At 47.0% G+C, this 27,993-nt stretch overlaps 2 protein-coding genes across 14 annotated transcripts in view; one reads left to right on the plus strand and one right to left on the minus strand.

Annotated features, from left to right (window-relative positions):
• The window catches only part of GPR137C (G protein-coupled receptor 137C), a 24,575-nt gene extending 12,789 nt beyond the window's left edge, over positions 1 to 11,786 (minus strand). The window contains exon 1 of the mRNA XM_075065810.1: positions 11,373 to 11,786. Coding sequence (XP_074921911.1) covers positions 11,373 to 11,693 — 321 coding nt within the window. The 5' untranslated portion in view covers positions 11,694 to 11,786. The remainder of the gene's footprint in view (positions 1 to 11,372) is intronic.
• The window catches only part of TXNDC16 (thioredoxin domain containing 16), a 95,245-nt gene continuing 78,784 nt past the window's right edge, over positions 11,533 to 27,993 (plus strand). The window contains exons 1-8 of one of the 13 annotated variants that reach the window (XM_075065803.1): positions 11,591 to 11,609; positions 12,921 to 13,164; positions 16,769 to 16,890; positions 20,684 to 20,732; positions 21,291 to 21,336; positions 25,732 to 25,935; positions 26,792 to 26,874; positions 27,919 to 27,992. In XM_075065803.1, the coding sequence (XP_074921904.1) occupies positions 25,767 to 25,935; positions 26,792 to 26,874; positions 27,919 to 27,992 (326 nt within the window). In that variant the 5' untranslated portion in view covers positions 11,591 to 11,609; positions 12,921 to 13,164; positions 16,769 to 16,890; ... (1 more) ...; positions 21,291 to 21,336; positions 25,732 to 25,766. The other 12 variants (XM_075065802.1, XM_075065809.1, XM_075065799.1 and 9 more) reach the window with 12 other exon arrangements.

Here is a 27,993-nt window from a genome sequence, read left to right on the forward strand (position 1 = left end):
AAGGTTTTGGGGGGACCAGAGTGTACCAGGCACTGGAATTCCTGGTTGGTGGCAGCGCTACAAGTACTAGGCTGGTAATTGAGCTTAGAGGAATTCATGCTGGTACCCCATCTTTTGGACGCTAAGGTTCAGAGTGGGGAATTATACCATGACACAGGGGTTCCTTGATACAGCAGTGATAGAGCTGGTGGATTGCTGCTAATCTGATTCACTGGTCAGATGCCCAACACTCCTACCCCATCCAGTGGCACAAGCAGTGCAGCAGCTACTTGCTGTGCTAGGAACAGCAGGCCAATGGGAGAGGAGGAGTAAGAACATTTTCACATCTTCCCCTAACATCCAGCAGAATCCTTCAGAGCAGCTAGGCCGTGCACCAGCTGTGCTCTAGGGGCTTGGGAAGGAACACATGAGATTTGGGCCTTAGACAGTTTACACCTGTCCTTCCAGAGACTGCAGGCTCAGGAAGAAAGCAACACATTTGGAAGGATCTTAGGGTTGCAGAGGACTCCAGTTATACAATGAGAGCTTGAAAGCAGCCAGAACTGATAGGTGAACTTCCAATTTGCCAGACAATATTTCCCCACTTTCCCTTGGCAAGTGGATTTGTCAAGCCTTTGATGGGTGGATGCTCATAGACTTTAGATGATCACGATGGTCCTTTCTGACCTTAGTCTGACCGCCTGCGCATTGCAGGCCATAGAATCTCACATACCCACTCCTGTAATAGACCCCTAACCCTTGGCAGAGTTACTGAAGTCCTCAAATCATGGTTTAAAGACTTCAGTTACAGAGAATCCACCATTTACACTACATTAAACCAGCAAGTGAGCCCTGCCTCAGGCTGCAGAGGCAGGCAAAACCCCCCAGGGTCTCTGCCAAATCTAAACCAGGGGAAAAAAGTCCTTCCCAACCCCAAATATGGTGATCAGTTAGACCCCAAGCCTGTGGGCAAGACCCACCAGCCAGATACCTGGGAAAGAATTCTCTGTAGTAACTCAATGTCTTGTCTCCAGCAGCTGGGAATTTTTGCTACTGGTAGTTGCTGATGGGCCATATGCCATCACAGGCAGTCCTGTCATACCATCCCCTCCATAAATGTATCAAGCTCAGTCTTGACTGTTCGGTTTTCTGCCCCCACTGCTCCCCTTGAGAGGCTGTTCCAGAACCTTTACTCCTCTGATGGTTAGAAACCCTCACCTAATTTTGAGCCGAACTTGTTGATGGCCAGTTTATATCCATTTGTTCTGAAGTCCACATTGGTGCTTAACTTAAATAACTCCCCTCTCTCCCTGGTATTTATCCCTCTGATGCATTTATAGAGGGCATCGCCCCTCAACCTTCTTTTGGTTGGGCTAACCAAGCCAAGCTCTTTGGAGTCACCTCTCAGAAGGTAGTTTTCTGTTCCTTGGATCATGCTAGTAGCCCTTCTCCGTACCAGTTCCAGTTGGAATTCATCTTTCTTAAAGATGAGAGACCAGAATTGCGCACACTACCCCAGATGAGGTCTCACCAGCACCCTGTATAATACTACTAACACTTCCCTGTCTCCACTGGAAATACAGTCCTGGGATGCATCAGGCAAGGTATTAGTCTTCAGTGGCTGCATCACATTAACGGCTCATAGTTATCCTGTGGTCAACCAATACACACGGGTCTCCCTCCCTCCCTCCCAACTGAAAAAAAAGTCTCTAGTTTATAGGAAAAATTTTTCTTCATTCCTAAATGCATGACCAGCACTTTGCATTATAAAATTTCACCCCATTTCTGTTACTCCCAGTTCTTGTAGGATATTCTGATCCTTCTCCATATTGGCAATAACTCCCAACTTTGTGTCATCTGCAAGTTTTATTAGCATACACCCACTTGTGCGCCAAGGTCAGTAATAAAAATGTTAAATAAGACTAGTCCCAAGACTGATCCCTGAGGAACTCCACTAGTAACCTCCCTCTAGCCTGAGAGTTCACTTTTCAGTATGACCCATTGTAGCCTCCCCTTTAACCAGTTTGGTATCCACCTTTCAGTTCTCACATTAAGTCCCATTTTTTCCAATTTAACTAATAATTTCTCAGATGGAACTGTATCAGATGCCTTATTGACATTCAGGTTGATTAGACTGATCACATTTCCCTTTAAAAACAAAAACAAAAACAAAACAAAAAACAAACACCACACAGTTATCTTCTCAAAGAAGATCAGGTTGATCTGGCATGATCTACTTTTTGTAAAATAATGTTCTATGCCCTTAACTATTTTCCCTTTCACAATTTGTTTCAAGACCTTGCATACAATTGGAGATCAATCTAATAGGTCTGTAGTTTCTCAGATCACTTTCCCACCCACTTCTTACAAACAGGAACTAGATTAGCAATTAGCAGTCATACTATGCCACCCCCAAGTTCAGATTCATTCAAAATCCTTCCAATTGAGTTTACAATTCCATGTGCCAGTTCTTTTAATATTCCTAGATTCAGATTGTCCAGGCCCCAGGACCGGCTTTAGGGCAATTCCCAGGAATCAGGCTCCATGCCTAAGAGGACCCCGCAGTGTCTGGAAGAGGGGGCCCATACCCTCCACTGAAGTGCCACCAGAAACAGCGGTGACCGATTGAGTTGCCGCCAAATTGCAGCCGCTATCTTCAGTGGCAGCTCAATCGCTGCCGCTGCCTTTGGCGGTAGCTCTTTCGAATTGGGCCCCACATGTCCTAAAGCTAGCCCTGCCAGGCCCCCCCAGTTCCGTCCCATTAAACTGTTTGAGTTTGTCAAAGTAGCATCTGAGGTGAAAGTCAAAGTAATTCCAGGCCTCTGCCACATTCAGATCCTTGTTCTTTGATCCAGTCCTCTTCCCTAACTAGTTCCCTTAATTTTTTAAGTTTAGCTCTTTTTTTTTTTTTTTTTTTTTTTGAAATCAAAGAGACTTGTTGCAGACCTATTTTTGTTTATCCTTCCATTTAGTTTAAATGGAATTAGGTCACGATTACTAGAACCAAGGTTTTCCTCTACATCAAGTTCTTCTATTAGGTCTCACCACTACCAAATCTAAAATGGCATTACCTCTTGTTGGTTCAGCAACTATTTGGTAAAGAAATCCATCAGCTATTACATCCAGGAGAATCTGGGCCCTTCTATTATTAGTAGCACTCGTCCTCCAATCTATATCTGGGAAGTTAAAATCTCCCATAATTGCACAATTCTGAGAGGAAACTGCACCATCTGCTAAAGACACTCCCTGAAGCAGCACAGGAACAATTCTACACAGACACACACCTAGCATACCCCTGGTCAGGGCTCTACCTGCTACCCAAGATCCATAAACCTGTGAATCCTGGATGTCCCATCATCTCAGGCATTGGCACCCTGACAGCAGGATTGTCTGTCTACGTGGACTGTCTCCTCAGGCCCTATGCTACCAGCACTCCTAGCTATCTTCAAGACACCACTGACTTCCTGAGGAAACTACAATCCATTGATGATCTACCAGAAAACACCATCCTGGCCACTAGGGATGTAGAAGCCCTCTACACCAACATTCCACACAAAGATGGACAAACTGTCAGGAACAGTATCCCCGATAATGTCACGGTAAACCTGGTGGCTGAGCTTTGTGACTTTGTCCACACCCACAACTATTTCACATTTGGGGACGATATATACCTTTGAGTCAGTGGCACTGCTATGGATACTCGCATGGCCCCACAGTATGCCAACATCTTTATGGCTGCCTTAGAACAACGCTTCCTTAGCTCTCGTTCCCAAACGCGCTTACTCTACTTGCACTATATTGATGACATCATCATATGGACCCATGGAAAAGAAGCCCTGGAGGAATTCCACGAGGATTTCAAGATTTCCACTCCACCTTCAACCTGGACCAGTCCACACAAGAGATCACTTCCTGGACATTATGGTGCAAATAAGCAATGGTCACATAGCCACCACCCTATACTGGAAACCTACTGACTGTTATACTTACCTACATGCCTCCAGACCACATCATACAATCTTGTCTACAGCCAAGCCTTAAGATACAACCACATTTGTGCCAATCCCTTAGAGACAAACACCTACAGGATCTCTATCAAGTGTTCTTAAAACTACAATACCTACCTGCTGAAGTTAAGAAACAGATTGACTGAGGCAGAAGGGTACCCAGAAGTCACCTACTACAGGACAGGCCCAACAAAAAAAGTAACAGAATGCCATTAGCCATCACCTACAGCCCCCAATTTAAAACCTCTCCAGCACATCATCAAGAATCTACAACCTAGCCTGAAAGATGATCCCTCACAATCCTTGGGAGACAGGCCAGACCTCGCTTACAGACAGCCCCCCAAACCTGAAACAAATACTTACCAGCAACTACACACCACACAATAGAAACTAACCCAGAAACCAGTCCCTGCAACAAACCCCATTGCCAATTCTGTCTGCACATCTATTCAAGGAACACCATCAAAGGACTCAACCACATCAGCTACACCATCAGGGGCTCGTTCACCTGGACATCTACCAATATGATATGACATCATGTGCCAGCAATGTCCCTCTGCCATGTACGTTGGCCAAACCACACAATCTCTACGCAAAATAAATTCACACAAATCAGATATCAAGAATTGTAACATTCAAAAACCAGTAGGAGCCCACTTCAATTCCCTAGACACTCAATAACAGACTTAAAATGGCCATTCTTCAACAACAAAAAAAACTTCAGAAGCAGACTTTAATTCCAGTTCTGCAGTTTCCCACTAATGTGCAAACTTGACACAATCAAATTAGGCCTGAATAAAGACTGGGAGTGGCTGGGTCACTACAAAAAATAATTTTCCCTCTGATACTCACATCTTCTTGTCAGCTGTTGGGAATGGGCCACATCCACCATGACTGAATTGGCGTTGTTACCAAGTGGGGGATCAGTGCTAAGGCAACTCCCATCTTTCCATGTACTGTATAGTTATACCTGCCTACTGTATTTTCCACTCCATGCATCTGATGAAGTGGGTTCTAGCACACAAAAGCTTAAGCCCATATAAGTCTGTTAGTCTCTAAGGTACCACAAGGACTCCTTGCTGTTTTTACAATTCCCAGTAGTATTTATTTCATTAAAAAGGTCTCAATCCATATCCAAACTGGATCCTGGTGGTTCATAGCACACCTCAAACACCGCACTGGGGAAAACATCTAGTAGCCTTCTTCCCTAACATGATTTTGGCCCAAACAGATTTTCGTATCCATTCCACCACTTACAATTTCTTTACAGTCTACCTCATTAATATACAATGCTCCTCCACCGCTTTTAGTATGTATAAGAGCATGGATTTCTAGCTACAAAGTTTTAATATGGCCACATGTCCTAGAATCAAAGTTGAAAATTAATAGGAAGGGACAAGAAAGCCATGAGATTGTGATCTCAGCCAGCCAAAGTAAGGGTGGAAAGAAAAAAAAAAAAAAAAAAAGCCAAAGAGCCATAAAAAGTTGTATGACTCACGTTCTGTAGATATAAACCATTTGTTCCCAGCCCTGGTAGGCTGGGACACATTGGCCTGGAGGAACTATACAGATCCCTTAGCCTAGCAGAGCTTTGTGCAAGCTTGAAATACAGAGGCACATCCAGTCGTGGAGTTGTAAGCGAGAAGTCTCTCCAGGAAGAAAGGAGCTAAGAGCTGTAAGCACTCCACACAGACCAACACTCAGCACAGGCAGTTACCTCCAAAGTCCCCTGTTCAAATGGGGAGAGCACAGCGATGTATCACCAGCCCCTTCTTTCAGTTGGATGGAAGGGATTCTATACTACTCCTCAGAATTGTTCTGGTTCAACTGAAGTTGCTGGAAGTCCTCTCACCAAGCATAAAGATGAGACAGAACATGGTTGTCTAATTTAAAGAGCTATTATGGAGACATCTGGGTATGTCACCCAGAAGCAGTCACATTTGGATATGCCCTTGAGTGAAGATGGCTCTTCATGACAAAAGAGTTAGGTTGACATAGCTAGACATTGTCACATCCTGCCCAAACTCCAAGTGTAGTTGCAGCGATGTAATTGAAGAATGCTTCCATTGATGTAGCTACTATTGCTTAAGGAGGAAAGGGAAGACCCCTTCCATTGGCACAAGCTGCATCTACACTACAGATGTATGCCAGCATAGCTATATTGCTATAGTCTCTGTATAAGGTATGTCTTTGCTACAATCACATAATAAATTGAGATATACCTATCTCACAGAACTGAAAGGGACCCCAAAGGGTCATCAAGTCCAGCCCCCTGCCTTCACTAGCAGGACCAAGTACTGATTTTGCCCCAGATCCCTAAGTGGCCCCCTCAGGGACTGAGCTCACAACCCTGGGTTTAGCAGGCCAATGCTCAAGCCACTGAGCTATCCTTCCCCCACATACAGTTCACGCCCCTGTAGTTTAATAGTACAGGTTCTTCTGGGGTATAGACCCAGAAGCATCCAAAGTTTACAAAAAAACACACCCCAAAAACCAAACAAAAAACACACAACCCCTTTCGGTCTAACCAAGAACAGACACTGTGGAAGTTTAGTTTTTTCCCCTCCCAGAATGTTAGTGCCCTGATAAGGTCACTGACAAAAATCACAAGGGCTTGCTGGGATGCACCCTGCATTTCCCAGCACAGAAAGGTGGCAGTGTCTCTACTATGTCACACAGTGGTGGGCACTTCCAGTTTCTGGAGACTCCTTAGCTGGTGAACAGAGCAGTTTTAACACTGTCTAGGATTCCCGCCCCAGTGAACCCATCCTGAGAAAGTCAGACTGTTGCGGAAAGATAGATACTAGATGTTCATTAAACAGGAGAACTAGATAAAGCTAATGAGGAAAGGTTTAAGGGTATGAGAATGAATGTGGAGCATCTTGGGAGGTCACTGATTAGTGACAAAACTGTACAGTCTGATGAAGTGGGTATTCACCCACGAAAGCTCACGCTCCAAAACGTCTGTTAGTCTATAATGTGCCACAGGATTCTCTGCTGCTTTTGTCAAAACTGTACAGTTTCATTATCTAGCTTGGATATTTTTGGGATACAAACTCCCAGGCTGGGTATGATTTACATGCACATCTGTTCCAGTATAACTAAAGAAGAGAAGCAGTCTAGTCAGTTGCAGCATTAAAAAGAAGAGAGAAACCCAGACAGGTTGGAGGTCATGGATAAGCCAACCCTGGGGAAGCCAGCTGAAAGACCCTCAGTCTCCTGCAAGGCACAGCCAGAGCCCTGAGTCATACTGCTATACATGATAGGGAGTGATGGGGAAGCAACACATTCAAGCAGGCTTTTGTAGAAGGGGAAGCGAGTGGTTGCTGTGGCTGAAGTTACTCATAAGAGGCCCCTTCGGATTATCAAGGAAGGGGAGTGACCGGCAGTAGAAGGAGAAGACTTCTTTCAGAGCTAGCCTACTAGGAAGATGCCAAGATATCTGCTGGCTGCAAAATAAAAAAAGCAAAAAGCTATTTTAGGTCTCATCTGGAGTATCATTGACAGTTCAGTCCCCAAGCAAACGCTGGGATTTATAATTTGGAGATATACCTCGTTGGATGGGGGGAAAACCACCCCATGTGAGATAAATTAGCTTCATTGGATATGTGCAAGTCAGCAGAGCTCAGAATAAGTGATGAAGTTAAGATGAAAGCAGAAGCTATTTTAATGAGTTGAGATGGAGTAAGGAGAGATGCAGGTTATGTATCAAACTGCTTTTTCATTCGGAGCATCAAAACATGTAGCTAGCAATAGAAGGAAAACCACAACTACTGCACGTCTCTGGCAACCAAGAATAAGACTATTAAAATGAGTGCTGACAAGCTGAACAGGAAAATTACATAGTGGGGCTGGAAGCCCACAGAGAATCCTACTCATCTTTTATTCTGCACTTTGTGAGGGTTGGCGGGGGGGAAAAGTGTTTTTCAAACAGGTAATACATATAAAAATAATGTGATTTGTCAGTAGGTGTTTGAGAATTAGAAGCCTAGTCCAGTTTACCCTCACACTTCAACACCACTTTCATGCTTGGGAATTGTTTGTGAGCTAAAGGATGCATTTCTGATCCACCAGGCCAGCTGGGAGCCAGTGACTTGAGATATAGAAGCACGGGGGAGGGGGAGAAAGAAGTCACCTCTCTGCATGGTCCCAAAGGCCTTGATTATTCAATCTTCTCCAAGAACATCGCACAAAAAAGCCAATGGTAACCAGCCTAATCTTCTGCTTTAAAAGAGGTACTTCCCACCAGCTTACAAGTCAGGTATTTGAATCATGGTGTACACCACATCTACAGTTTCAAAGATGTAATTAGGTGGACAGGGTTTTCCATATCCCCCATTCACAGATTATCAAGAACTGAAGGACAGTGTTTAGCTAGTTTTGTTTCAAAGTGTCACCAGTTAGCAAGTTGCAATTTTATTAAAGTGAATGTTTGAAATGAAATACACAAGTTGAGAGGGAAGGTACTGTATATCTGGGGTCAGGCTTGGGTTATGGGGGGTTACAGATATCGTTTGCAAGGATGAAAAGATACATACATATCGCATAACCGGCACAGACCTAGGTTGGGGTGCAAGGATTTACTAAAGGCCTTGTCAATGCAAGAGTTGCACCCACTTCCCCAATTTCATTTAGCAACAGTTTTGACATTAGAGTGGCACCTCTTGTTTCAGTTTAAGAGTGCCCTGTATCCATTTAGCTGGTTCATCAGGAGTCATCATAAGCTAAATCAAGGCAGTTCCTTACTGATTAGTTAACAATATAGGACAATCTTTGTGCAAAAGTAGGAATGTAAACACAAGGGGGTTGCTCCAGTCTGAGGCTACATCTAGACTACGCGCCGTATCGGCAGGTTAAAATTGATTGCTCGGGGATCGATATATCGCGTCTAGATGAGACGCGATATATCGATCCCTGAACATGCTTATATCGATTCCAGAACTCCACCAACCCCAACGGAGTTCCGAAATCGACAGGGGGAGCTGCGGACATTGATCCCGCGCAGTGAGGACGGGTGAGTAATCCGATCTTAGATATTCGACTTCAGCTACGTTATTCACGTAGCTGAAGTTGCGTATCTAAGATCGATTTCCCCCCCGTAGTGTAGACCAGCCCTAAGCTTGCTAGTTTTATCTGTAGAGCTCGGTTCTTCTGGCAGGCAGGTGAACAAATGGTTTAGACATGGCAGGTACTCTCTACTCCTGCCTTCTCAGAAACTCCATGGGCCCAGTTGTCCACCATTGTAGTTGCTTACACTTGGGCAAGCAAATGCTGCCATTCTGACCCACAAGGATTTTACAAAAAACAACAAGGAGTCCGGTGGCACTTTAAAGATTAAGATTTATTTCGGCATAAGCTTTTGGGGGTTAAAAAACCACTTCTTCAGATACATGGAGTGAAAGTTACAGATGCAGGCAATATATACTGACAGGATTTTACACCCACTTTGCACTACTGCAGTGGTTTTCCACTTGTGGTCCATGGGGGATCTGCAGACTAGGCCTAAAATTTCCAGAGGGATCCACACCTCCACTGGATTTATTTATTTTTTTTAAAATGGGTCCACAAATGAAAGAAGGTTGAAAACCACTGCTCTAGTGTATGCGACTCTAGAGACAAGTGAGGCTCCAGCCCCCCAAACAAGTGTGTGAACACAGCTTGTCTCTTTGCTAAAAATGATCCTAGATTTCCCCCTCCCCAATTCAAATTCCATAGCTATTGACATTTAGCTTATTTTTTGCTGCCTAGTTCTAACATCAAGACAAGACACCCCTCATCAAACCCATCCCCCCAGTCAGTTCTCCTTGCAAAATAAAAGTTTATCCTTAAATTTAAATGGGTGAGGTAAAGGGAGTTTGCAATGTCAGAAAGAGTTAGCACATTACTTGATGATCTTTGTAAGCTTTGAAAAAAGCCCAATGCACATAAACATACTGCAGCATTAAGTAATTTACAACTGTAACAAAACCCAGGCGCTTTGTTGCCAATAGGAGCCCAATTACCGCCTTCCTTTGCCTTCTGGGGGGCATATTGCTATACCTGCTGGTAAGGTAGATTATCACAGTTTGGCAGAGAAGATAGTAGTCAGGGACAATAAATGTTGCATAATAACCTATTTTGTTATCCTACGTTGTTATTAGCTTTGACCAGTTTTTAAAAAATTGACAGCTTCATCAGGTGTTCAGGTATGGTGGGGGTTTTTTTGGAGGGGGGGGAAAGAAAGGTAGAAGAAAATTGTGCTGCTCAGTCTGCTAATATTGTGTGTATCATGTGAAGCCAAATGTCCTTAGGGGAAATGAATCATAATTCCCCTGTGACTGAAGGATTTCAGTGGGTTTGGAGATTCCTTTGTGAGGCTGTTAACAACAGCTGAGCGCTGCAGTAGTAAAGGCAATCTCAACCATAATAACACAGCTAGCAGGAAAGTCTTGCCAGATTAGTTTGTGACTTGCTTCATCAGAGTCCATAACAAAGGGGGAGCCGTTCATCAGAGGCCGGGCTACAGAGAAATATCTGGGGATTTAGGGGAGGGGGGTGTGTGGATTAGAACACACAAAAAAATAAGCTCTAGAGGGAGAGAAAGAAAAGCCAAGTGACAAACAACAACAAAAGCCCCGAGTGGCCTTGCCGACGTCCAACCCACACTGCCCCATTGTGTTAGGGGGCTGAGGTGGGGACTCGTGCCTGAGCCTAGGGGTTTGCGGGTCAGCGAGGTTCCTGGAACCTCAGCACAACAAGAGGCAGAAGAATAAACCTGCGAATAAGAAAGAAAGGGGGGAGAGAGAGAAACGCAGCAACAATAGCAGAGAGCTCTAGCTGGTGACGTAATGGTTGGCAACCGTCCAGCCCCTGCTATCACCACTTTTCTCTGGTCCCCCTTTAACACCACAAAACCCACACACCACCCACAGCCCAGTTTAGCAACCCAGAGGTTGTCTGTCTTCCCAAGTGACACTAGGGGGTGTGTGTGAAAGCAAATCCCCGCAGCTTTTCCCCTCCCCAGCCCCAAGTTTGCAGAATTTGGTAAACACACACACAACACACTCACAGACGGTCCCCGCGCAAGGCGCGCACACACACACACACACTCACAGACGGTCCCGCGCAAGGCGCGCACACACACACACACACACACTCACAGACGGTCCCCGCGCAAGGCGCGCGCGCGCACACACACACACACTCACAGACGGTCCCCGAAGGTCCCCGCGCAAGGGTCGCAGGCGCGCGCCACACACACACACACACTCACAGACGGTCCCCGCGCAAGGCGCGCGCGCACACACACACACACACACTCACAGACGGTCCCCGCGCAAGGCGCGCGCGCACACACACACACACACACTCACAGACGGTCCCCGCGCCAGGCTCCCCCCAACCTACCTCGGCGAAGTAGAGGTTGAGGAGGCAGAGGCTGGCGAAGAGCAGGCAGCCCGGGGAGCAGAAGAGCAGCCAGTGGGGAAACGGCTGGCGCTGCAGCGGGCCGGCCCGCAGCGAGTTCTGCAGGTAGCAGGAGAAGAGCACGGTGCGGAGCGCTGCCCACAGCAGGCAGAGGGAGAGGCCGAGCGGGCGGTAGCTCAGCCGCTTCTCCCCGTAGCAGAGCAGCAGCCAGAGCTGCAGGTAGGCGAAGAGGAAGAGGGAGGCGTACAGGGCGGTGTGCAGCACCGTCAGCCCCAGCTCCACGGGGTAGGGGATGGCGGGCATGGCCCCGGCTGCGGGGAGGGAGGGTCGGTCGGAGCTGGCTGCAATGGGATAAAACGGGGGGTAAAAACCAGGGGCGGGGAAGATCCCCCCCACCCCACTCACTACAACGGCTAAAAACCCATGCAACAAAAGAGAGCCCGAGCCTGCCTGCCTGCCCCCTCCCTCCGCCCGCCCGGCTGGCTGCAGCGCTCCCTTGCTCCGAAAACAACTCTCGGCTGGAGACGATCAGCTGAGCCAGATTATTTGAGGCGCTCGCTCCGGACAGCAGACTTTTCTCATTGGCTCCCGCCGGGCCCGCCCGCGCCGTTTCCTGCGGCCCTTCCTGGTGGCTGCTGGGCCTGTCAATCAGAGCCGGGCCGCCCACCGCGGTCTCTCCGGTCTCGGCTTTGTTCTTGGGTTGTCGCGGCCGCCCGACTCCGTTTCCTTCCTCCCTCTGGTCGCCTCCCGCCGCCTGTGTTGTTCTCCCTGGTCAGCGGGCGCCCGCCGTTCGCTCCGCCCTCCAGAGCCGCAGCCCCGAGCTGCCTGGGACTGGGACCAGCTGCGCGGAGAGGCCTGTGCGGGCGGGTGCTCGTGGGCGGAGGACACAGGAGCGGCGCGGATCTGCGGGGAGGCAGGGCAGAGATCCCCGTCTCTGCAGGGTTAGCTCGGAGATCCCCATTATTATAGGGCTAGCTGGTGAGATCCCTATAGGGGTGGCTCAGTGATCCCCACGGCTGTAGTGGAGCACAGAGATTCCCACTGCTGTAGGGGAGCTCAGAGAGCCCCACTGCTATAGGGGAGCTCGGAGATCCCCATTGCTATAGGGGTAGCTCAGAGATTCCCGTTGCTATGGGGGTGGCTCAGAGATCCCCACTGCTATAGGGGAGCTCAGAGATCCCCACTGCTATACTGAAGCTTAGAGATCCCCACTGCTATAGGGGTAGCTCAGAGATTCCCGTTGCTATAGGGGAGCACAGAGATCCCCACTACTACAGGGGAGCACAGAGATCCCCACTGCTATAGGGGTAGCTCAGAGATTCCCGTTGCTATAGGGGAGCACAGAGATCCCCACTGCTATGGGGTAGCTCAGAGATTCCCATTGCTATAGGGGTGGCTCAGAAATCCCCACTGCTATAGTGAAGCTTAGAGATCCCAACTGCTATAGGGGGTAGCTTAGAGATCTCCATTGCTATAGGTAATACCTGGATCTCTAGCACAGTAAGGTTTAGCTTGGCCTGGGTCTTTCAGCACTAACTGTGGAGCAGCACCCTGTCCTCCTGCTACCAAAGGGTGAGCCCTGTTACCTGCCCACTGGAGGCATCCAGTGCCACCACTCTTCATAAGAAAGGCCTAGGGACACACAGGAGAGAAGGTAATGCGGGGCTGATGTGATCCCATCCCACCAGTGCCAGAGGAGGGACGGATGGAGAACTCCACGCCACTGTCCTCGGGGCAAAAAATGGTGTCCGAAACACATCGTAGCACCTGCCAGGTGAGTGAGGCCCCAAAGCCATCCGGGTTGTGCTCCGTTTGATTTAGTCACAGTGCAGGGCTTTCCGCAGACTCCAGTGGGAGGGTCCCAGTGGGAGGGTCCCCAGGGGCTTTGCACTTGACTGTAACCAGATGGGACAACATTGGCTCTTGCAGCTTTTGCAACCCAAACCGTGCTGCAGGGTGCTGACTTGAGAGAGAACCTGAAAGTGAAAGTGAAACCTAAATGAGTGTACTGAGGACTATTGCCTTTGTCCCAGCTGCCTGAGAGATGCAAACAGCACTGGGGGCGGAAGAAGTAAATCAGACTTTAAACAATTCTAGTCATTTAAAGTGGGGGTGGGGTTGGTAACAGAGGAGAGGGGATAGGATACCCTCTAGAGATTCCCCTACAGGAAGGGACAAGTTCAGCTGGCTTTAGGGCTTATGTGCACCCTGGAAATGATCAAAGCAGCTGGAGCGCTTGTCTATATCTTCTAATTTCCTATGTGTTTAGTTTTGCTTTTCCATTGATTTAAAACCAGTAAGAGGTTAAACAGGAAATGGCACGGAGCACAGAGATTTCTGGAAAGAGTCGTGTAGAACCCTAGGGTCAATGTCTAACTAATAATAACAATATTGTGTAGCCCTTACAGAGTGGTGCATGGGTCTAATTCTCCAACGCCTTAGGTGTAAAACACATCCATGCAAAGTGCCAGCCTTCTGAATGGGTAGCATTTCACACCCATTCCTGATTGAGCTGCATGTTCAAAGGGCTGTACACGCATAATCTCACAACACTCCCGTGAAGGAGACAAATGAGTATTCTCGTTTTACGGCTGGGGAAACTGATGCACAGAAATGAAGGGACATGCAAAAGGCAGTGCTGGGGGGCAGTGTCAGATCCAAGATTAAAACTTGGAGCTTCTTCACTCTCACTCCATGCACTTTCCTCTAAACCCTGTGGTCTTGGGACACAACCAGTTAACTGGGTGATGCAAACAATACACTGGCAATGACACTGATATAGTTGTATTTATATTGAACAAAGAAAAACAATTTTGCATCAGCTCTTGTTGAGTAACTTGCATAAATCTCACTGAGGTGGTTTCCCCCGTTAGCTCCTCTCTGTTGATGAGTCTCTCCCCCATCCTATGAGGATGGGCAGCTCTTTGGGGCTTGGTTGTCTGATCTGAACTGGGAGGTGCCTAGCTCAGTGCTGAGTGTGTGTACCCTGTCTACCATTCTGTTAGCAGACAATTTACTGTGACAATGTTGTCTTCTTACTCCCACTCCTTGAATGGGCAGCATGCAAGTTCAGTTGCTGGCCAAAGCATCAATGATTTATTCCTTCAGGTATAGTTTAGGTAAGACAATATTATCTTCAGCTCCGTTTTGAGCATTGACTGCAAAGGGTCACTGTACAGGAGCTGAATATCTGTACAGGCTGTAGAATAATTACAGATGCCACAATGAAACTACACAACCAATCACTTACCAGAGTGCTTGCATTCCCTGTTTCAAAGCAGATGAAACATTAATAAACGCAATGTGCAAATAGTTGTCTTTAGCCCGAGCATTTTAGGAAATATACATTGTAACCAAAAACCTGCCAGTGAAGAGCTCGGAAGGCAGTATTTTCTAATGGGTAGAGCATTGGACTAGACGTCAGAGACCTGGGTTCTAATCCTGACCATGGGGAAATGATTTCACCTCTCTGTGTTCCTTTTCCCACCCTTTGTTTTATAAGCTCTGTGGGGGCAGGGGCTGTTTTACTATGTACAGCGCCTTGTGGAGTGGGCCCTTGTCTTAGCTCTCTGGGGGTTCTACTGTAAGACAAATAATAAAATGACAAATCGGCAGGTTGGAGACATCATATGCAGGCCAAGATTTTCCAGTGTGACTAGGGGCCACCGTTTTTGAGTGTCCAACTGGAGACACCTGCGGGGCCTGATTTTCAGGGTATGTGTGTCTTAAGCTGGGCACAGGGGAAAAAAAAATCAACCCGTCCCATACCACTAATCGCTTTTGGAAATCTTGATCGCAATTACCAAATCAATCACAGACAGCCCAAGGTGGAGCTGGGACCGGAACCCGCTTTATAAACATGGGTCGTTCCAGTCTGAGCGAAAGGAAAATTGTAAATTGCATTTCGAGTGGAGGCACAGCCCCTTGGCTCTTGCCAGCTCTTGTTTATGTTTGGAATAAATACTGGGGACCAGATTCCACCCTTAGCTATACACGCACAAACCCCACTGAAATCAACAATGTACGAGTGTTGGTATCAAAACATAAGAACGGCCACACTGGGTCAGACCAAAGGTCCATCTAGCCCAGTATCCTGTCCTCTGACAGTGGCCAATGCCAGGTGCCCCAGAGGGAATGAACGGAACAGGTAAACATCAAGTGATCCATCCCCAGTCACCCTTTCCCAGCTTCTGGCAAACAGAGGCTAGGGATATCATCCCTGCCCATCCTGGCTGATAGCCATTGATAGATCTATCCTCCATGAATTTATCTAGTTCTTTTTTGAACCCTGTTATAATCTTGGCCTTCTCAACATCCTCTGGCAAAAAGTTCCACAGGTTGACTGTGTGTTGTGTGAAAAAATACTTCCTTTTATTTATTTTAAACCTGTTGCCTATTAATTTCATGTGGTGATCCCTAATTCTTGTGTTATGTGAAGGAGTAAATAACACTTCCTTATTTACACACCAGTCATGATTTTATAGACCTCCATCTTAGCCCCCTTAGTCGTCTCTTTTCCAAGCTGAAAAGTCCCAGTCTTATTAATCTTTCCTCATATGGCAGCCATTCTATACCCTAATCATTTTTGTTGCCCTTTTCTCAATCTTTTCCGATTACTACATATCTTTTTTGAGATGGCGCGACCACATCTGCACATAACCCTAAGGTCAAAACATAGTATATAGTTGTGATAAATGAAGGGGGATATAGCTCCCTTTTATGGACACCCAGCCAGCCAGTAGTTATAAAATCCTTCTTAGTAGCTGTTCTCTAATTGCACTACCTGTAAAGGTTAAAAAGTCTCACTGCTCTGCATAAGTAAAAGGAAGTGAGTGGGCACCTGGCCAAAAGAGTCAACGGGAAGGCTGGAACTTTTTAAAATTGAAACAAAGATGCCCCTTTTGTCTGTTTGTCTATTGTTCTCCCAGAGAGAGGTGGACTGGGCAACAGCGATGCTGTAAGAATTTTGAGGCCAGGTATGAAAAATCCTCGGTATCATACCTAGGAACTACTCATTTGAAACCCCAGATATGTAAGTAGATCAGGAAATGTCTAGGAAGATGCAATTAGGTTTATCCCTTTTTATTTCTTTATGGCTTGTAGAATCCTCTGTGCTAACCCCAGATGCTTTTGTTTTGCTTGTAACCTTTAAGCTGGACCTCAAGAAAGCTATTCTTGGTGCTTAATCCTTGAAGTTGCTGTTTTAAAATCTAGCGGTAGCCTGAGTTCCCAGATGTATTTTCTTCTTTTTTTAATTAATACACTTTACCTTTTTTGAGAACAGAATTGTACTTTTGTGTCTTAGGAGGTTTGTGCACATGTTGTTTAATTAGCTGGTGGCAACAGCTGATTTCTGGGTTTTTTTTTTCCCTTCTCAGCTCTTCCCCGAGGTGAGATGAGGGGTTTGAGGGTACCCCACAGGAAGGAATTCCCAACTGTGCCTTCCTGGGCTCTCAAAAGAGTTCTGCACTCGGGTGGTGGCAGCATCTACCAATCCAAGGTCAGAGAAAAGATGTAACCTTGAGAGTTTAATACCACCCTGGATTGGCCAGTATTAATTTTTAGAATCCTTGCTGGCCCCCACCTTCTGCACTCAGTGCCAGAGTGGGGAATCAGCCTTGACAATAGTATCTGGACCTGTTCTATAGGACAGGTGACAGAAAGGAACAGTCATACCCATAAATATTCCCTCCAAATATATAATTACTCCTTGTGACTTTAAAGAGGAGGGATAGCTCAGTGGTTTGAGTATTGCCCTGCTAAACCCCAGGTTGTGAGTTCAATTCTTGAGGGGGCCATTTAGGGATCTGGAGCAAAAACCTGTCTGGGGATTAGCCTTGCTTTGAGCAGGGGGTTGGACTAGATGACCTCCTGAGGTTCTTTCCTACGCTGTTGTTATATTCTATGATTTTAAGTGAATAATCAATATTCTGGGTCTTGTGGGTTATTTCTGTTAGGAGGAGAAATTGATGGACTCAGATATGCTCTCTACTCTGCAGCCTTTCTTATATGGGCCAGCCCGGCCCTGATAGGCTGCCCCTCACAGCCCCTCTCCAATTGGCTGCCTCCTGCACAACATCCCTAGGTCTCTATTAACCCCTTATGGGCTAGTGTGGGGCAGATGCTCCATCACACTCCCCTGGCTCCCAGTTCCAGCCTTTCTCTCTGGACTTATCCCGTCTCAGTACCCCCCTCAGCTCTTTGTCTCAGTCTCTTTGCCTTGCCAGTCCCAATTCTCCTCCCACATTCCAGCTTCTCCTCAGACCTGTCTCCCTTCTCCCTCTCCCTCCTTCCCACTGGTTCCCAGTCCCAGTCTACCCCCAGCTCCTCATTTTATCTCAGTCTCCCTGCCCACCCACCAGCTTCCGGCCATCACCCTCCATTTCCTGCCCTGGTTCCCAGTCCTAGACTTTTGTTCCCAGCTTGTCTCTCTCCCCCATTTGGCTCCCAGTCCCATCCTTACTAGGTCCAGTCCCCGCACAACTCAACTCCCAGCATCAGGTTCTCCCTCCCTCCCCCTGCCGCCTTTGGAGCACCGCAGGCGGAAGCTCCTGAGAATGTGGAGCAGGGGACCACCGGCACCTGTACCCTAGCCCTGCCCATGCTCCGCCCCTTCTCTTCCCTGAGGTCCCGCTCCACTTCTTCCCTCAGGGCTCTTCCCACATGGTACCTCGTCTGGCCCCCACTCCGCCTCTTCCCCCGAGGTCCCCTCGCCTGCCGCTCGCTCCTCTCCACCTCAGGGGAGGGGACGGAGAGGCATGGGTGGTGGGCAAGGGGGCCGGGGGGGAGAGCACGCGTGGCGGGCGACAAGGGCTTGGAGGGGGCAGGAGAACAAGCAGCGGGCAGGAGTTGGGGGAGGGGGTGGAGGGAGCAAGCAACCTTTGAAATAGCTTTGACTCAGCAATCCTGCAGCCAAACTGGTCTGACCCTCAGGCTGGACAAGGCAACTATAGAGACAAGACAGACACTGTGCGCCTTATAGCTAACAAATTTATCTGACATAGGCTTTCGTGAGCTACAGCCATTCATCGATGCATAGAATGGAACATATAGTGAGGAGATATAGATACACATACAGAGAACATGAAAAGGTGGGAGTTGTCTAACCAACTCTGAGAGGCAGTTAAGTAAGAAGAAACTTTTGAGTGATAATAAGATAGCCAGTAAAGAAGTTTGATAAGAAGTGTGAGGATACTTAACATGAGGAAATAGTGTTCAATGTGTGTAAGGCTCAAGCCATTCCCAGTCCCTATTCAATACAGTTATGATTGTATCTAGTTTGCTATCAATTCCAGCTCAGCAGTCTCGTTGGAGTCTGTTTCTGAGCTTTTCTGTTGCAAAATTGCCACCCAGGTGTCATTGAATGACGCAAGACAGCTAAAGTGATCCCTACTGGTTTTTGAATGTGATGATTCCTGATGTCAGATTTGTATCCATTTATTCTTTTGCGTAGAGACTGTCCGGTTTGGCCAATGTACATGGCAGAGGGGCATTGCTGGCACATGATGGCATATATCACATTGGTAGATGTGCAGGTGACTGAGCCCCTGATGGTAGGGCTGATGTGATTAGGTCCTATGATGATGTCACTTGGATAGCTATGTGGACAGAGTTGCCATCAGGCTTTGTTGCAAGGATAGGTTCCTGGGTTAGTGTTTTTGTTCAGTGATGTGCGGTTGCTGGTGAGTATTTGCTTCAGGTTTGGGGGTTGTCTGTAAGCGAGGACAGGTCTGTCTCCCAAGCTCTGTGAGAGTGAGGGATCATCTTTCAGGATAGGTTGTAGATCTTTGATGATGCACTGGAGAGGTTTTAGCTGGGGTCTGAAGGTGACGGCTAGTGGAGCTCTGTTATTTTCTTTGTTGGGCCTGTCGTGTAGGAGGTGACTTCTGGGTACTCGTTTGGCTCTGTCAATCTATTTTTTCACTTCAGCAGGTGGATATTGTAGTTTTAAGAATGCTTGTTGATAGAGACAAAGTGGGTGACGCAATATCTTTTATTGGACCAACTTTTGTTCTAGAACACTGGATTTATGGCTTGTTACAGCCGTCTGTAACCCACTGACCCCCTCCTGTCCTATGACTGCTGAGGTGTTAACGGGCTACTCTACCCTCAATGGCCCCTTACAGTACATGCTAACTACTTACCCTAAACAATCTGTTCCACCTGGCATTTTGCTGTGAGGCTGAGAATTCCTTTCCTAGCCCTGACAAAGAGCTCTGTGGCTAGAAAGCTTGTCTCTCTCTCACCAGCTGAAGTTGTTCCAATAAAAGATCTTACCTCACCCACCTTGTCTCTGTAATATCCTGCCACCAACAGGGCTACAACTACACTGCTTAAAGGCAAACTGGGTTAATTAAGGAATCAGCACTGGTGCCACTACCTTGATTGCCAGGCACTAGGGTGACCAGATGTCCCGACTTTAGCGACAGTCCTGATTTTTGGGTCTTTTTCTTACATAGGTTCCTATTACCCCCCACCCCTGTCTTGATTTTTCACATTTGCTATCTGGTCACCCTGCTGGGCACTAATGGCTGAGTAAGAGCTCTTGCTGAATGTGGACAAGGTTTGGAATCTAATCTGCTCTTGCTCTGGCCCTGTGGGTTGATTCTCCAGTGCTGTGCACCCTGGTTGCAGGGCCGCCCAGAGGATTCAGGCAGCCTGGGGCAGGGCCGGGTCTTGGCGGCAATTCAGTGGCGGGTTCCTCTCGGAGGGAAGGACCCGCGGCCGAAGAATGAAGCGGCGGCAGTAGAGCTGCCGCCGATCGCGGATTTTTTCTTTTCTATTGCTTGCGGCAGCGCTTGTATTCACCAGGTGGCACTCCGAGGCTTTGGCAGCACTTCAGCGGCTGGTCCTTCACTTGCTCCAAGTCTTCCGCTGCACTGGAGGACGCTCCGCCAAAGACCCGGAGCGAGTGAAGGGACTGCCGCCGAAGTGCCACTGAAAACCTGGAGCAGCTCGCGGGGCCCCTCTGGGGCCTGGGGCAAATTGCCCCACTTGCCGCCCCCCCCCACACCCTCACAAGGTGGCCCTGCCTGATTGATGATTAATACGATTGCTGAGTGGATGTGAAATGCTACCAGATTACAAAGGAACATGGTATAGTTGTTTGTTCCTAGCACAATGGCGTTCTGGTCCATGACTGGGGCTCCTGGGAGCTGCGGGAATTAAATAATAATAATAATAATAACACACTCACCTTGCACAGGTGTAAATGATGACGCAAGGTGCCAGACTGTGATGGGTAAGGCTTGGTGTCTGTTTCCCTATTCACTCACACTCCTATTTGCTTCTAGGCCTCCTGTCAGGATACTTCATTACGAAGCAGCAGGAATTGACCCACAGGTGAAGCTGAACGCAGATTCTCCCTGTTAATCTGACTTTTTAAAATACTCCCTTCCACCCCTCAGCTTTTTCAAAAATAAATTGAGCCCTCCCAGCCCCCAAATTCCACCTACCACATCTCCACACCCAATGGGGGTGGGACTAGATGACCTCCTGAGGTCCCTTCCAAGCCTGATATTCAATGATTCTATGATTCATACCTGGGATGGGAATTTTTGGGACGTTTCAGAGAGAGATTTGAAAGTTACAGTGTCTCGAAAGTGTCTCTGTCATTGGAAAATGCCCTAATTCTTTCTTCTTTGAGGTGTGGGAGGGACTCATCCTGTCTCTAGAAGGGTTTGGTGTCCACCCTCCATGTTTGCTTTATTGGCTTTGCTGGGGGAGAGGTGCCTTGGAGTTGATTTTTGGGGGGGAGGGAGAGAGGAAGGAAGAGAGTATTTGGGGAATTCCCAAGTTATAAAGAGCTGGTTTGATGTGCACAGAGAGCACTATTTACAGTAGAAATAATGTAAACATTTATAATTTAAACTGACCTGCTGACTCCAGCCTTTGCTGCAGTTGCTGCTGGAGTGAGCCAGTGATGGGGGGCATGGGGAGGGGGAAGGTAAGCAGAGGTGGATCCAGGGGGTAGGAGTCCAGAATGAGGACATGGAGGGAGTGGGAGGTGATTGGAAGGGCGCTGGACTGGGGCTGAGGGGCACATTGAATATTAGCATGGAATTGCGCTGTCTGATCTTGGATCTGCAGAAAGGGAACGTGAAGTGGGACACAGGATGCTGGTGGGCCAATGGAGGGCGATGCAGGAGACTCTGTGGGCATAGGGTTGCCAGGTGCCCGGTTTTCGACTGGAAAGTCCAGTCGAAAAGGGGACCTGAAAGTGTCCAGTCGGATGTACTGACCGGACCTCAAAATCCCGGTTAGCTGGGTCACTAACCACCACCAGCCTCTGCAGCAGCTCCCGTCCCAGTCCCGGAGCAGAGGAGCCCAGTTGAGGGGGTGGGTGGGAGAGGCGGGTGGAGACGATCCAGGGAGCGACTGGGATGGGGGGGAGAGGCATGAGTGTTGGGGGCGGGGCCTGGGGAAAAGAGACTTAGCGGGGGCGGGGTCTCAGGGTCCAGTTACCAACAGACTGAAAGGGGGCAGGATGTGTGAAATGTGGGAAAAGGACAATGGGCATGGGGAACATGCAAGGGCATGAAGAGGCCTGGGGAAGCATAGAGAGAATGTGTGCATGTGTGTGGGAGAGATGTGGGTGGGTTCTAGCAGTCGGCTGGAAGAGTGGATAGAGAGGAGGGAAGAATAATGGGGGAGATGGAGGAAGAAGGCCAAGGGCCTTAAGGAGATGCCAGCTACTGGGGAGCATGAGGAGAGGCAGAGAACAGGTGACAGGGAGATCTTGCCAGACCACAAGGCTGCTCATTGCTGAGAGTGGGTAGGGACCCAAGGTGGGGCATTCAGGACCACCACAGATGTTTCCAAGCAGTGTGTGGGACGATGGGACTGGACATAACAGGGAAAGAGCATTGGCGGGTTGAGAGAGGATGGGGTCTTGTAAACATCTTAAAAACTTCAAACACTTAAAATCTTCTAGGTATAAAACTTTAAGCATGTAATGTCTCCCCTGAACGGCTCTCGTAGTGCCCCAGGTGGTGGAGCCCCTGATCTGTCACACTCTGCTTCCTCCACACCACAGAGAGAAGGACACTGCTCTTTATTCCCCACGACCAAACAATGATACCGCCTTGCAAATGCTGTTCCTTGATCAACAAGCCATCCTTGATACAGGGGAACAAACAAGACAGCAGAGCAAAGTCAGTTCCAGTTACTTTACCAACATGGCGGAGATCATCAGAGCCTCTCAAATAAGAATGAAATTCCTCTGCTCTGTCTAAGGGGTTTCCAGAGCCGCCGTCTCTGTACTTTATTAGGGCCTTATTCACAGCCCATGGAGTCCAGTAGAAATCCTTCTGTTAATTGCAGGGGAGGTTGGGTTAGACTCTGTGTCCTTCATAGCTGCTTCTCTAGGTGCCACAGTGACAGAAATAATAATAAAGAATTTTACTAATTTGAAAAAAATGTTGGAACACGTTTAAAACTGCAGCTTGTGTTTTTCAGGCAGTGTTAAAAACAATGTCTGTTTTTAGGAGACGAGTTTAAGTAGTTGGTGGAGAGTGCATTCTGTTTGACTCCTGTGGAAATTCTGCGCCACTGTGAAATGCTGAATTTGCACAGAAATTAATGTTGTGCATGCAGAATTTCCTTTACCCCCATACAGAAATGGGCTGCAAAGCTGCTGAGTGCCACTAGGAGCCGCCGGACCCAGCAGAGTCCAGCTCACAAATAGAAGACGCTGCCTGGGAGGGAGCTGGAGGGTTCACAGCAGTAGCAGTTCCCCGCAAGCCCTGAAGGAAGGAGAGGGTGTGCAGGAAACTCCCTACAAGCCCAGGACCCGGCATCAGGCTGTTTCTCCCTCTGGATCCATGGGCTCTGGGGAGTCCATGGCTGGGCTCTGGGAGGGAGTGGGCAGAGAAACAGGAACTGGGTTGTCAGAAGGTTTTTTTTAACTCTCTACTCCTGGGGGAATTTTTTTGTCTGTGTTGTTACAGACATACTTGCTGACAGGTATTTTGAAATAAATTACTGAAATAATTGAAACTGGCATGATTATATAGTGTTATTTTGACAAATAAAATATGCCGAATTTTAAAATACTGTGCACAGAATTTTAAATTTTTTGGTGCAGAATTTCCCCGGGAGTACTTTTTATGCCGCTGGATGTTAAGCATCACTCAACAAGGAGCGGACAGACACAATGGCATGTGATGATTGTGTTGCTTACTAGTCATCTTGGTGGAATTAGATTTTTATAATTTTGATGGATAATATTGACATATTTTTAAGCATTTTTTTCTCTTTGTACTAATTTACATTTTCACAGTTGTATGAAATGCTGGGGAGGGGTCAGACAGTTATTTAGACATTGAGATTCAAAGAGTTAAGGCTTTATAAACCATTGACATAAATTGTCAATATCACGTATCAAACTATACAAAGGAAATATTCATCATTCAACAAATCATACCTGTTTTTACTGTTCATTTGTTAGTCTCTTTGTAACAAGCTAATACAAAAGTCTAAATCACTGAATTTTGACTCTAAGTTCTCAAACAGCATTTTCCTTACTTCCCGACCTGTACATTCAGATTATTATAGAAGGAAATATATTTTCATTGGTTAGTAGATGTAAGTGCAATCGGTCTTTAGTGACGTTTACCAATAAATAACTAATCCTTCCAAGCCTGCTTACTATAAAGTGAATTTGTGTGTACATATATTTTAAAGTGTCCTGTTTTCCATGCAGAGAGCAGGAAAGGCAGAGTACTTGAACACAGAGGGAGAATCTGAAGATCAGGTGGCTCTTTCTCTTTGCTAACTATCAAGGGGTAGCTGTGTTAGTCTATATCCACAAAAACTATCTATTCTATCCATAACTAACTCTGTCTGCTGTTGGAGGGTGGCCGGATTTTGTGTTTATTTTTGAGCACTACTGCTATAAACAGCCTCAGTTAGTTAGGATTGCCAGCCTTCCAGATTGTTCTGGAGTCTCCAGGATTCAAAGATTAATCTTTAATTAAAGATGATGTCATGTGATGAAACCTCCAGGAATGCGTCCAACCAAAATTGGCAACCCTGATAGCTGGGAGCACAAGATGTCACAATATACAGTTTCATGGTCTGTCTTAAACAGGAGGTGTTGAGTAAAGAAATCATCTGCAGCTATTGTGCAAAACAAAGGGGCTTCTATGCAGCTTGATTCCCAGCTTTGTCTCCCTTGTTTGCCAGGGAGGACACCTTGTTTGGAACTCTATTCAACAAACTGTGACATCTAGTGGTTGAGTCATATATTGCAAACCAACCTTACAGAGAAGAATCAAATACGGGTGACATTTTCCAATCCTCCAATCTTCTTGCAAAGGCACCTTGTTGTTTGTGTTGGAGAAGAGCAGCACACCTTAGCTTTGGGAGGTTTGATGAACTGGATGCATGAGTTTTGCTGTGTCGAGGTCACCCAGAGGCCAAGGGTCTGTGGAAGGCTCCCCAACAGAGCCAAGATGCAGTGTGGCTAGTGTGTGGGGGTTGGGCAGCCCTGGAGAGAGCACCCATTGAGATACAGGGGGCTCTGTGCCTGCTCCTCACCAAGCAGCATGGAGGGGAGAGCCAACACAGAGCCTGCTGCAGGAGCTCTGTCCCCTGTGCCAGTCCAGGGATGGCAGTTGCAACTGCAGGGCTGCCCTACGTCCTGCGCATAAAAGTTGGAGGCTAGATCCACCTCCCAAAGTTTCATAGAGGCCCCCACGCCAGCTTTGCCGCAAGGAGAAGGGGGTGTGAATTTCACCTTCTGTACATGGATGAGGGGGAAATGCAAAAAACATTTTATGTGTCTGCTCTCTTCTTAACCAATTTATTCACAGGAAAAAGGCTTGGCTGGCCCTTGTGTTGCCCTAGTGGAACTGGCGTAAAACTGGAGTAAAGAAGAGGCTAGTCAGGCCTTTTGGGAAGCCCTTTGTTCACGCAAGTCTTGTTCAGTAGAGTGTATGAAGCTAGTTTGATCCTAACCAGTTCTTAACAAGAACTTGAAGTGAGGGGGAGGGGAGTTGTGCATTGAAAGATCTGTGTGTAGGTGGGCACTGTTTTCATTTCTGGATACTTGACTTTCTCTAACCATCTCAAAAACACAAAACAAAACAAAAACAAACAAAAAATCCCCAGCCCCAGACCACAACCACAGAGGGCTGCAAATATAATTAATAAGAAACAGGAATGGCCTGCAATTGTAATCAACACTAGCTGTGCTGTAACTGAATTCATCTGCTATTTTTATAGTTAGATTAACTGGCATTTTAATCACTGGGGTTTTATTGGCTTTGTTACACTTGTAAATTACAGTCACAGATCTGGAAATCTGGGTAAACAGCAGAGAATTTTTTTTTTCTTCCAGATGTGGCTTCTGCAGTGACTTTAACAGATGAAATCATGCTCCCCCAAGTGAATGGATGGGTTTCCTGCTTCTCTTTCCTCCTGTTAGGTACTTATTCCATGGCTGCGGCAAGAAATGCAAATACACTGCTGGAGCTGAGCCCCCAGGAGTATTTCAGCAGCTTGCAGCCGGGAAGAGCATCCCTGGTTTATTTTAGTCGAGATGGTATGTATTTTAAATGTATGCGTTTTCACTATCCCAGCTTCGCAGGGGAAATAAGCAACTCGAGGGGAAAGTCTCACGTGCTCGTGAGAGCGAATAACATTGTAGCTGTGGAACAGGCTCTTTGGTAATGGTGAAAATCAGATGGTCACAGTTCTTGGAAAACTTGAAACCCTAAATAGTTTGAAAGAACATCTCTTAGAGCAGGAATATACCAACCCCCTGGCATATTCCCGATGATCATAGAAATGTGTGGAAGTGAATGCTTTCCTATTGTTGTTCCTGTTGAAGGTACCCAACCGGCATGTTGAGCTGCCTGGGCAGATCTCTGTCTCTTTGTCAGACCTCTGTTGCCTTCACTGGAGCTCTGTGTGTGTGTAAGGAACTCCTCCTGTGGACTAGCTTGCCAAAAGGGGGTTGTATTTGTCTCCAAAAGTGCCTCCTTGGGGAAACAGGAAGTAACATTGCCCCTCTCTGTAAAATGGGAAACTGAGGCAAATAAGACCAGCTTGTCATACCTGTATCTGTGTTGACTAGTAGCTTATGCCATGAGTAGTCCTGCTGAAATCAGTGGGGAGGCTTGTGTAGCAAGCTACTACTCAGGGTGAGTAGGGTGACCAGATGTCCTGATTTTACAGAGACAGTCCCGATTTTGGGGTCTTTTTCTTGTATAGGCTCCTATTACTCTCCACCCCCTTCCTGATTTTTCACACTTGCTGTCTGGTCACCCTAAGTGTGAGTAAGGGTAACTCAGTCTGGTCCAGAGAGATTAGGGAACATTAGGTTTTGTTTTAGCTACTCTACCTAATACTCAAGAGGACCAGAGATACAGAGAAACCAGCTCTTATTGGTGTTTCAGGTTCTCCAGGTGTCCGTCTGTTTCTGGAACAGCTAGAGAACTCGGTTGGAGCTCTCCAGGACTATGGGATCTCAGTGGTGAAGGTAAATGAACATGTCATTTATTTTCCTAGCTGAGAAATGTAGACTCCTCAATAATGCGTCTGTTATCTGCTGGGGCTGTAATTCTGATCACACGGGCACGCGGGACAGTTCTCCGTCAGGTGGTTATGTTGTCACTTTCCGTGTAACAGATGTATTAATGTGTTCACAGCAGACAGTTATCTCTAAACTGTAGCACTAGCAGTGCTAAGTAGCTAGCTGAACAGGTGCTGTTGTCATCTGTCCGACCCTGCTCTCTGTTGGCTCTCTGCTGTCAGAGGTGGCTCTCTGCTGGCAAACCCCCGGCTTGCATGGAACTCCATTAAGCTCAGTTGGGTTCCGGGTGAGTGCAGGGGTCTCCTTGCATGGATCGTGGCCAGGGACTCCCATGATGCATCCCCTCCCATCTTTAGTAGGGGGAGGTCATGGTGCATCCTGGGTGACGTAGTCTGAGCCCTGCCTACAGAGGACAATGGGAGGCACAATGGCCACATTTCTAAATGGTAATATTTTCAATATTCAGGTTTTTGCTGAAAAAATCTACATTTACTGTGGAGGAAAAAACACCATTTTGCAGCCAACTGAACCGTTAATCCTTATCCTGAGGCAGGTTCAGCTTTCTAAAAGATGACCTTTTGGCTGAAATTTCACATGCTTGCTTTCAGTCCAAATATTTTGAGGAGAAGTGTAAAGAAATTTTCCTCGGCCTTTTCCGTTAAGACAGAAATGTTATCCTACGCAAATTAGTACATTGCTATCAAACATAGTTTGGGCTTACTATAGGAGTGACCGAGTGAAACTGAATGAAGGCAGCCAAATTATGTTTGTTTGAGAACCATGACTTGGAATTTCCTGCCCTTTGTGCTTGTAAAATCTTAATTGTAACACTGGATCCCATTCACATTGTCGCTTAATTGCATTTTTGCCTATACAGTAGATTTTAAAAGTTCTCTTTCATACAGTTGGATCATAAAATGCTTCCAACTTTATATATTTGCAGGTATCTCTGTGTGTCAAGATTTATAACGACTTGTTTTAAATATCCAGGTTAATTGTCTCAAAGAAGAGGTGTCAAGATATTGTGGGAAAGAAAATGCCTTAATGAAAGCATACCTGTTCAGG

This window comes from Chelonoidis abingdonii, chromosome 4 (assembly GCF_003597395.2).
Source record: "Chelonoidis abingdonii isolate Lonesome George chromosome 4, CheloAbing_2.0, whole genome shotgun sequence".
Lineage (NCBI taxonomy): Eukaryota > Metazoa > Chordata > Testudines > Testudinidae > Chelonoidis > Chelonoidis abingdonii.